The sequence below is a fragment of the Juglans regia genome, chromosome 11 (genome assembly GCF_001411555.2).
Source record: "Juglans regia cultivar Chandler chromosome 11, Walnut 2.0, whole genome shotgun sequence".
NCBI lineage: Eukaryota > Viridiplantae > Streptophyta > Magnoliopsida > Fagales > Juglandaceae > Juglans > Juglans regia.
This window is the reverse complement of record NC_049911.1, coordinates 1,040,472-1,052,039: the sequence shown is the minus strand read 5'-3', so window position 1 is coordinate 1,052,039 and position 11,568 is coordinate 1,040,472. Positions and strand designations below refer to the sequence as shown.

The 11,568-nt window shown below is 35.2% G+C and overlaps 1 protein-coding gene across 1 annotated transcript; it reads right to left on the bottom strand.

The window, feature by feature from the left end:
- Positions 1–1,445: 1,445 nt before the first annotated feature.
- On the bottom strand, positions 1,446–5,710 carry LOC109009295 (pentatricopeptide repeat-containing protein At3g12770-like). The gene is made up of 2 exons (XM_035695459.1): positions 2,867–5,710; positions 1,446–2,309 (listed from the first exon to the last, which is right to left on the bottom strand). Exon 1 carries the CDS (start codon positions 5,561–5,563, stop codon positions 3,203–3,205), a length of 2,361 nt encoding a protein of 786 aa, XP_035551352.1. The 5' UTR covers positions 5,564–5,710; the 3' UTR covers positions 1,446–2,309; positions 2,867–3,202.
- Positions 5,711–11,568: the final 5,858 nt, after the last annotated feature.

Here is an 11,568-nt window from a genome sequence, read left to right as displayed (position 1 = left end):
AACCCGAATAAATCACATGATCTTCAATTTTAAAATGGAGATCGTGTATAGTGCTAGGGAGTTATGGAAAACATATATCGGAGGACACATAATGAAAGGCAAATGAAAAGCTGGCTCTTTGGTAGAGCATTTTTCATAAGAAGAAAGGACAAAAAATATCAAATAGATTTGGTTCTCTCGTATAACTTTTCCAGCTATTACAAACACAAGAGCTTTAGTAAACCATTTTAATAAGTAAGATAAGTTTTATCAATGATTCAAAGAGGCAGTATCAAAGTACACACGGAATATCCAAAGATACAGCTAATTTGAGAGAGAAAATAGATCAAGAAAATCCTAGAAATTAGAGCTGAGGAAACATAAGTGGGCATCCATCCAATAGTAAAGTTATTAAAAAAGAAAGCTGAGTTCCTCTATTTTCCTCATAAAATCATCGAATTTTACAGATCAGAATCATTCTTCACAAGGGCTCTTGTAATCACTATCAAATCTTCCAATCTAACATGTTATAGAATTGCCACCCATCCAGGCATCGCCCAATTTAACCAAAAGACACCATAAACTGCTTACACCATAAGAGGTGATCCATGGTTCCACCATCTCTCTTACACATGCAGCATCACTTGATTACAATGGGATGTCTCTTCTTTAAGTTTTCAAAGGTAAGGATCTTTCCTAGCACATTCATCCGAACAATGTGAAAACATTCAGATAATCTAAACCAAGAAATATGGGGATGGATACCATTCAAAAGAAAATTAAAGAATGGCTGTGAGGAGTGAGGACCCACCTGGGATCAGGAATTGGGATAGTCGGAGGAGGAAGCTAAGACAGTGGGCGTCCAGACTGGGTCAGCATGATGTTTCATCAAAACCACGAGATTGACTTTGACTTTTTGTCAATGTTGGAGCTAGCACTGAGATGAGAGAGGGCCCTCATTTTAGAGTTGGATGGGGTGCTTGTGTTGTCTTTGAGCAAATTAACCTTACCACCAAATGTAGTGTAGATGGTAACATCTCATACTGCCCACTACTTTTTTTTTTTGTAAGTATCTCATACTGCCCACTACTACTTCACATGGTCTGGTCTTCATTGTTGGTGCTGACTTCGGCGCCTCCATAACTAAGCTCGCTGGATCTTAAACGTACGGGTTTCTTCTCTCTCTCTCTCTCTCTCTTTTTTTTTTTTTTATCTTTTCTTTTCCCTGTTTTTGTATTTTTCTTTTCTTCTGAGATAAATATCACAGCACAGATATACTTACCAAAAAAAAAAAAATATCACAGCACAGATATGGTTATTTGTTGACTTTGTGGTTCATACATGAATTAATATATAGGACATGGGATGTAGACAGTGTTTGTTTGTCTTTTTAGGTTTGCGTTTGGATAGTGAGATGATCTCAAATATATATATATATATTTTTATCAGTAAAAAGTATGTTTCATTAATATGAATGAGAATAGGCATAGCCCATATACACAAGGAGTATACAATAGAAGACACCTAAAAACATTCTCAAATAGCTAAATTAGAGACAAGAACTCATGTACATTATTTCCATTAATAACAATGGCTGAAAACCATAGGAGTAAAGTGTGTATGAAAAAATTCTAAAGCTCCGCCATTGTGCATTCCCTATATTCAAAGCACCTTGCATTTCTTTCCATCCAAATACACCACAAAATGTACAACGGGATCATCTTTCAAGCTGCTGCTACCTAAGAACAACCTTGTAGACCCTTTCAACAAGCAGGTCAGCCACCTTTGCCGGCATAACCCACCCGACATCCACTCTACAAAATATCCCGTTCCACAGCTCTCTCGTTACCTCACAATGCAATAATAGATGGTCCATTGGTTCTCCATGTTTTTTGCATAAACACCAATCCATCACGATGAGGCTCCTCTTCCTTAAATTATCCATGGTTAGAATTTTTCCAAATGCCGCAGTCCACACAAAAAAAGCCACTTTGGAAGGTACGCGAGACCTCCATATGCTTTTCCATGGGAAGTGTACATTACCTTGTGATGTCAGAATTTTATAATATGTCTTGACTGAGAACTTCTTGTTGCCCCTGCACCTCCATTGTAACCTATCACCCTATGCCGGTAGTCTTTCTGATGAGTATATCAAACTAAAAAAATTCTGAAACGGTAGACAATTCCCAATCATGGTTATTCTGAGTGAATAAAATATTCCACTGATAAGAGCCTTGGGAAAATACAAGCAGATCTGCCACCGAAGCCTCCCTATTAGTTGCAATGTTATAGAGAGCTGGGAAAGCCCTCTTTAGAGAATCTCAGATATTCTGTTAATAGTAATGAAAAAGTAATGAAAAAGTAATGATAAAATATTGAATAGTAGTGAATAGCAGTAAAAAATAGTGAAAAGTATGTGAAAAGTAATGATAAAATAATAAATAGTACCCAAACGGAGCTTTAATATGTGGAGTGCAGATTTAGTGATAATTTGGGGTGAGAATGTACCAAAAAGGAGCAAAAGGTGAAAATAATATAGAACAAGTTGAACAACATAGTTTAGCCCAAAAACTACATCCAAGATTTGAAGAAAAATCATCAGTAGGCTAACTTTCTCAAAAGCAGATCCTTTTTTACGGTGACAATATCAACTTCAAGGTAAATGTCACATATAGAGGTACAGGTTTTGACCTAATTAGGCTGAATTGGGAGTTAAGTTGAGTTGCATAAATGAAAATACAGTCAGCAAAACCGATAGTTTGAGTTTCCACAGAAAATCCAAATCCAAAACCCAGATTACCAGACACCCAGATCAATGATCAAGCACTCAAAAGTCTGTGTCACAAGGGAAACAGTATAGCTAAGAGGAAAATACGAAGAATTTGACCTTCAAGGAGAGGCTTTTAGGAATGAGGATGCTTCCATTAATGAGGTTAGAAGCGGCAGTTTCATCAGCACTTTTGTGGATCTTGTTCGGTTTCCAGCTTGTTGCTTTTCCCATGCGTGTGTGGATAACACTGATCATTGGAGCTATCCTCTAGTTGAAAGAGAATCTCTATCTTGTTTGCATAAATGTTGACCAGTGAATCTCCCTCTAAAATTAGGTTCTTCAACCCAAATGAATGGTGATGCAGCTTTCGAAATGTCCAGTGAGGCTGCGTTTGTTTTTCCAATATGGTTCATTTGCTTGCCATTTCCTCTAAAGAAGATCTCATTTTACTCATCACCAGTAGCCGTTGCAGGAGCATTTCCCATCAAGAAAGTGATGGAAACGATTGGCATCTCTTACAATGATTTCCCTCTTGACAATCTTAGATATATATTTGGTCACAACATGACAGTCAGTGCAAACGCGCAGATTCTTGGTGATCCTAATCAAGCTCCCAGCTGGCGTGCTTAAAAGACCAAAAGCAATGGCTAATCTCTCACTATGGCCCCAGAGCAAATTAACCTTCATTGGCTCCTCTATATCACGCAGAACACAACTGGTATCTGGCACATAACCAGAAGCCTCAACCTCCAGCCTCAAACTTTCCAAAAACTGATAAATATATGCCCACCTTGGATGACTATAATCTCCTGCAAAAAATGTGTAGACCTGGTTTCCTACTTCAATGGAACTATAGCCAGGTGTTTTTTTCAGCCCCCGTGATCTCATGAGGCCTCGAATGTAATTTACTGCATCCCATCTCCTTGCTTCAGCATATATGTTTGATAGCACAACGTAAATTCCAGGATTCATGGAATCTAAATGAAGTAATCTATCTGCTGTTTGAATTCCGATATCAATGTTTCTGTGAGTTCGACATCCACTCAGCAAAGCTTCAAGCACAGCACTGCCTGGTTGAAAAGGCATTTTTCTGACTAATGCCTCGGCTTCCTCAATACGGCCTGCCCGGCTAAGAAGATCCACAAAACAAGCATAGTGCTTCTCAGTAGGCCTAATGTTATGGTCTCTCTCCATTTTGTGAAACAAAATAATGCCATCCTCCACAAGCCCTGAGTGACTACAAGCAGTCAGAAGAGCAACAAAGGTGGTTTGATTTGGCTTCAGGCCCTGCTCTATCATTTTTTGATAGACACCAACAGCTTGATGCCCTTGGCCATGCATCCCATATCCTGTTATCATCGAGTTCCATAAAATAACATCTCTAGAGACGAGCCCACTGCCAAATACTCTCTCAGCAGAGTTTATCTTTCCACACTTGGCATACATATCAATCAGGGCTGTCACATTAACTACATCAAATGCAAAACCATTGCGAATTAAATGAGAATGGATGCTTCTTCCTTTTTTCAAAGAGCCTAGGTGGGCACACGAATGGATCAAACTGACAAGTGTGACAGAATTGGCTGCAACTCCCTCTTCTTGCATCTGACTAAATAAATTCAGGGTATCTTCGGCATGCCCATTCTGTGCTAGCCCTACTAGCATGGCAGTCCAAGTAACCACATTCCTGTGTTTCATTCTGTCAAAGACATTGGATGCCTGCTTCAAGGCGCCGCATTTAGAATACAGATCAACAATTGCAGTAGACAAAATGAGATTCGAAGTAAGACCCTTCCTATACATACAACCATGGAGGACTTTTCCACCGCACAAATCAGCCGTTTGAGCACAACCCTGAAGGAGGCAAACCATGGTTCCTGAATCAAACCCACCACCACTAAATACCAACCTGCGAAAGAGGTCAACAGCTTCTCGCACCAAACCATTTTGAACAAATCCTGACATCATAGCATTCCACGATACTAAATTTCTTGTGGGCATGCTATCAAAAACCCAGCGAGCAATTTCAACATAACCCATCTTACTATACATATCAACCAATGAGGTAAGCACCAAAACATCACCGCCCATTCCTAATCCAAGTACACACCCATGAACACATTCGCCAAGTTTCAAATACCTTGCTTCTACACAAGCTTGGATCAAGCTTACCATAGTTACGGGACTTGGCCTAATCCCCAAACGACGCATATCAAAAAACAAATCAAAAGCCTCATTAGATTGGCATGCCTGCACACACCCACCGATCATAGAGTTCCAACAAACAACATCCCTCTCGGGTATTGCGTCAAAGACCCTTCGTGCTTCATCAATACTACCAAATTTCACCAAGAAATTAATAATCGAACTCCCCAAAAAAGGGTCACTTTCAAGTCCTTTTTCGGCCGCCCTCCTAATTACTTCCCTACCCATTTTATAATCAAATAAGCCCATGCATGCCCGGAGAGCAAAATTGCATGTATAACTATCAATCTCCATATTGCCAGACCCCATCAATTTAAATAACTCAAGGGTCTCATGGTACCGCTCATTTCTCACATACCCACCAACCATGGCATTGCATAGAATAGTTCTCGGATGAGAAAATTGAACAAACACGTGACGGGCATCGCCCACATGTCCCAGATCACAATACGTCCTGACAAGTTTTGTAGCCAAAAGCTGATCTTCGAGTACGCGATTGGTGATAGTCTGAGCATGGATGGACTTGACCAGGATGAGGCTATTTGAGAATTCCTGTAAAAGCGACAAGAATCTGTAAACAAGTGGACGGCAATCGAGTGCATAGGGCATCACTGAATGAAGAGGTAGAGCCAAAGAAGGTCAGGGAGTAAATAAGTCTGAAAGCCATAAACTACTCTGTGCTGAGCAAAAAGCGCGCTGATCTCGTTTGCATATTGAAAGTTCACACAGTGTGTCTTGGGAGGGAAAAATATGGAATGTCAGGAATGATACCCTTACTTGTTTTATTATTTAATTATTTTTTTCATTTTACTTTTAGATTAAAAATCTTATAATATGCCTTCTTATATAATTTAAAAGAATATAAATTTAATTAACTAATCTAATCATATAATTTAATTAAAAATAAATTAAATTCTATAAAATTTGAATTTCTTTTACTCTTTGAATCAATTTTTATAAAATTAAACCCAACAAATTGATAGAGATCGAGAGAGAAAGAGATTAAATTAAACAAATTATATTTTGATTAGAGAAGAGACAGATGACGGGTCGATGCACAGCAATTGGATGAGGAGGATCCGACGGCAAGGGGCAGTGGCTGCCGGTGAGTGAAGGAGAGAGGGTTTCGGGCAATGGCGAAAAGAAATGCAGATTTAGGGAGAGAGAGAGAGAGAGAGAGGGGTGAAATGGATGGTTTTGAGTGACGGGATTTAGGGTTAGTGCAAAACAACGCCCTTTGGATGGGAAAAAACATCATTGTTTTAATTAACGGTCTAAGATTGTCTTTGAATGAAGTAAGTTGAGTTGAGTTGAGTTGAGTTGATAAAATATTGTTAAAATATTATTTTTTAATATTATTATTATTTTAAGATTTGAAAAAGTTAAATTATTTATTATATTTTATATTAAAATTTAAAAAAATTATAATGATGAATTGAGATTAGTTGAGTGGAGTTAATCAACCAAACGAAGCCTAAGAGTCCTAGTATTGGTTTTTCTATATGCATATTTAAAATTACATTTTTTAAAAATTTATTTTGCATATAAAAAAAACTCATATATTGGATTATACATCTTTAAACTAAATAATAATAAAATATTATTATTTTTAAACTTTTTTTCCTTAAAATTATTATTTTTTATATATTTTACAACTAGTATCATGTGCTCAAAAATATAAATTTCATATATCTAAATATTATCAATTTCATATATCAAAATGATCAATTTTATCAATAAATATTAATATGTACTAAAAAACAGCTTGTATCATCAACTTAATACAAATTTCATATATTAAAATCATCTTAATACAAATTTTATAAAGTTGTTTTTAATGGGTAGGAGTGAGAAAAAACATCAAAATAATGTTTGGAGAATGAATAGTACTATTTATAGCTATGTAAAAATTTAGAGATGCATAAGTCAATGTAAATGAATTTAAAGACATATTATGTAAATATGAAGTTGAAAATAAAAATGAATAAGCCATTACTAGTGCTTTAAGGCACTACAGTCTAGTTATAACATAAACGGTGCCGTTTTAGTTGAAATGGGCTGAGCTGCTCTTTGGGCTTGGCTTTGTGCAGTTTTGGACTTTTTTTTAAAAAAATTTTTTTCTAAACCCTGTTTTTTCCCTAAATCCTAAATTTAATTTTTGTTTAATTCTTAATTTCTTTTATTTAAAAAAGCATTTTTTTTCTATTTCTTTTAAACACTAAATTTAATTGTTTAGATTGAATCATTAAAAATTAAAAATTTACTAGTATTAAGTTATGTGTAGTTATAAGTTATAACTACTACCAATTGTTCTATATAGACAATTACACACCATTTCTTTTCTAATTATATACTACTATATTAGAATCTAGATAATAAAGTAATAGTCATAATATCTATATATGTATATATATACACAACACATTTTCACAGCAATGTTATAAGATAGGAGTATTTTTATAAAATAATGTTACTTTTATAAAATATTTTACAAAATTACCCCTCATTTAACACATTATTGTGAAATGTGTTGTGAAAATGTTGTGTATAAATCATTTTCCTATATATATATATATATACATAATACATGACTCACTATTAGTTATATATATTCACTATTTAATATGCATGATAGTAATACTATGATGTGTAGTGTGTACATATAATTGATTATTAATCTATTAATATTATCATTTAGCAGTTATCACATTGGTTATTAGTCTATTATTATCCTTGAATTTAATTATATAAATTATATACTAATATCTAACTTATTTTTATACTAGAGTTATACTATAGTGTTTAATTACATGTTATAATAATATAGTATTACATATTACTATATTATACTAGTGTCTAACTTAATTCTATATTACACTTATTATAGTGTCTAATTATATGTTATTATATTATGTATGGTAATAATACTATAATGTTTACATGTACTCAATTCTTATTAGTCTATTTATATTATAATAAAAGTATATTATTTTATAATAATTAGCTCATACTAATATATTATTGAGTTTAACTATATAAGCTCTAATTATATCGTTCTAGTAAAAATGATCAATATATAGATAAATACATAATTTTATAATATATATACAATATTAGAGTCAGAAATCGGTAAAGTCAGAGTCTCTATCAGAGCATAAAGTCGGAGTCGGATTGGATTGGAGTTAAGAGTCAATTCGGAGACACATCCGAGTTTGAGTCCGAATCCGACTGAAGATTTATAAAAAAGAAACATTCCGACTCTATTTTGTTATAGTCGAATTTTTAAATTCTCGCTCCACTATGAAAATGGAGAATCTACTCTTGACACTTTAACATCGTATAAGAACCGACTGAATGCTGTTGAAATGCATGTAACCGGGGGGCACATAGAGATTTGTACTTTTCAGTAGTAGCCTAGCTGAAGGCCACAATGTGCAATGAATGCTAGGGTTGGAAGAGCAAAGATTATCAGTTTTAATTTCATATATCTACTTTATTATAATAAGTGACTATTTAACTATAAATAGTATCTTTTATTATTTTTTCATTAACTTTTCTTGTTTTTCTGTTAAGTCATGCTTTACCAAAAGGTTTTTAAGACCCTTGATCACTTGACGTGTAACTCCCTTGTAGAATTTAATTAAGGATCATGTTTTACAAAAAGGTCCTTAATAGCTCAACGGTGCACATGAATTGACGTCTCTTTTTCATGTCATTTTTATTTTGACAGTGTATTCATTTTTCTTCATTTTTGTTTCAATTTTTTTAAATAAAAAATTAATAATATTTTATTATTATATATAGAGTAAAAAGATAATCCAATATAGATGCACACTAATGCTCATACTTTGCTAAAATTTAGATTTTTTTTTTAATCTTGATTTTTTGTCTGTCTTTAACCTTGATATATATATATATATAGATATAGATACAATATAACATTGTTGAAGGTTCCCAACAATCTCACCTCTCACCCTTGTTTTTGCCCTTTACATCCGCAACACTGATATGTTACCAAGTGTCAAGTGTAAGCGATTTCTACCTCCACCAGGAACCATTTTCATTGTTTATTCTCTTCTTTGAGAAAACAAAACAAGAAAAAAAAAAGAGAGAGAGAAAAATATCCCAAGAAAGATTTCATAGACACTAAAGCAAATCCATACCCCTGAAGTTTATTGTATATATATATGCTTTCTAGAAAAGCTAATTATTACAATATCAGATAGATGCCATTAAGATAAGTAGCCGATCAAACTTCCCAGGAAGCACTGAACTGAAAAGATTCAAGCTGTAGATTTGTGGATATAAATCCTTTTTAATTAATTTCAGGTAACCCCGTAGACCTAAAGTAAAAGCATGCAGGAAAGCATTGACTTGAGGCTTTCAAGGAATCCTTGCACCGCCATACCTCTTAACAGCCTCTCTACTGTCGATTGTTGCAGTGTAAGTGTCACCAGTGGTTCGTGGCCGAGATGATATACTCAAGTTGCCATACCGCCTTTGAGCTTCCCTGCTGTCAATGGTGTCTGGATAGGTATCTCTTTTTGGCCCTGTTGAGAGTGGTATAGTGTACCGGGACTGTGGAGGAACATTGGTGACAGATGAACCCCTTGCCGCTTCAATCAAATTCTCCATGGCTGTGGCAATATCAGATGTAGGTGTGCCGAGTTTGGTATCATTTCTTGGTGTTGCAGGCCCCCATGCTGAACGACTTGGCCTACCCATAGTTGGTTCAGTGACAAGGCCATTCTTGTCGTAGTTATTATCATAAGTATCATTCCGAATAGTGTTTCCACTTGGATTTTGCAAGTATTTGTTGCTATAACCACTATTGCTAACATATCCATTATTCCCATTTGACACAGGGGTTTGGCCCCGGGGGGAGGCACCTAAAGAGCCAACCGGCCTGTTGGGTTGGCTAGCTTCAGTCTGGACTTTATTGAGGTATTCCTCAACTTCTCGAGGACGATCACGAGCGGGACTCGAATGCCTCCGCCAGTCATCATCATCATATACATAATCTTTCACTGGCTCTGCCTTTGTTGGGGGGCTATATGATCTGTTCCCATAGGTTTTCATTGGATCAGCCTTTGGTGGTGAGTCATGTGTGTATTCTAAGACCAAAGGTGTGCGGACATGCTCTATTGTTTCGACCAGATAGCTCTGCTTATTTTGGTTGGAAGTGCACACAATGACCGGCACTTTCCTTCCCTCAGTATCAATCATGACAGGCCGGCACACTTGATCAGATTCCGAGGCGTAGCTTGCTTTGCTCAGTTCATTGGCATTGGCAACTGATGCAACTCCACCAGAGGTGCGGCTGCCGCCTCTATACGGATAACTATACCAAGACATGATCACTAAAGCTGTGTGGTGGAAACTAGGATTTGTTTTCTCAAAGAACAAAGTACACCAGGTGGACAACTTGCTTAGTTTGTAAAATATCTCGTACTTGATCCTTAAATAGGAAAATAATATTCTTATTTTGGGTTTCATGACATGATAGAAGATCCAAAACTATATTGCGCATGGTATTTTTTTTTTCTTTCTCATCCACTCTGAGATTCCCACCACGTTCTTCCATTCACAAGACACTATAGCTTTGAAGAATCATGTTCTGCCTGCCTGCCTATCCATCCATGGATTGTGACCTCCGGTACCTTACAGCTTGCGCTCATTCCGTCCACCATGAGAGAACAAATAAAAGTGAGAGAATCACTTTAATTATTGCAGGGGTAAGGCAAGAATCAGAAAAGAGAGAATAACTAAAAAGCGGGAGCAAGCATCAGTTTGTCTTACCGGAGACAATAAAAAGTAAGAGATGATGTCGCAAACTTCTACGTTAGAAATGTGTTTAATATGGTAATAAATAAGTTTGTAAATAAAATTTTCCTTTAAGAGAGTCATTATGGATAATTTCTACACTACTTATCTGAAGAATCATATTCTCCTTATTTATGCTGCCAAACGTACACCAAGCTAACACATGGGTTTCCCCCACTATGACACCTGATTTCTGTTGAGGAATAATATCACATTGATTGTAGATAAGATTTTGGATATGTTTATAAAGAATGGACAATCTTTTTTTATAGAACCAGTTTTATAAGATGAGTTAACCCATAATTTTCTTCAATTACAGTGATCAAAAGCTAGCAAAAGTCAATTGTATCATTTTCCATTGCCCCATGCATGCATGACACTATAGCAGAAAGAAACACTACTGATGATGATGATAATAATATTCTTCCTTGAGTGTTCCCTTTTTTTCCCCGCGAAATCTGTATTGGAAAATAAATGTGTAGGCCATCTAGTATGCTTGAGCAAAGTCTATCTCTCCAAAGAAGGAAAATAAAAAAAAGACTAATTTATTAATTTAATAATCATAATAATAATAATTAAAAAAAAAAAAAGCTCTCTAAAGAGTCCAAACTCGTTTGTTTTCGCAGACAAGATAAGATGAGATGAATTAAAATGAAAGTTGAATAAAATATTATTTTTTAATATTATTATTATTTTGAGATTTGAAAAAGTTTAAATGTTTATTATATCTTGTATGAAAATATGTAAAAGTTATAATGATAATTAGATTAGATGAGACGATTTTTTGTATC

Coding starts and splice junctions, on each gene's coding strand:
- LOC109009295 (XM_035695459.1), bottom strand. CDS start 5,563: ATGCCCTATGCACTCGATTGCCGTCCACTTGTTTACAGATTCTTGTCG.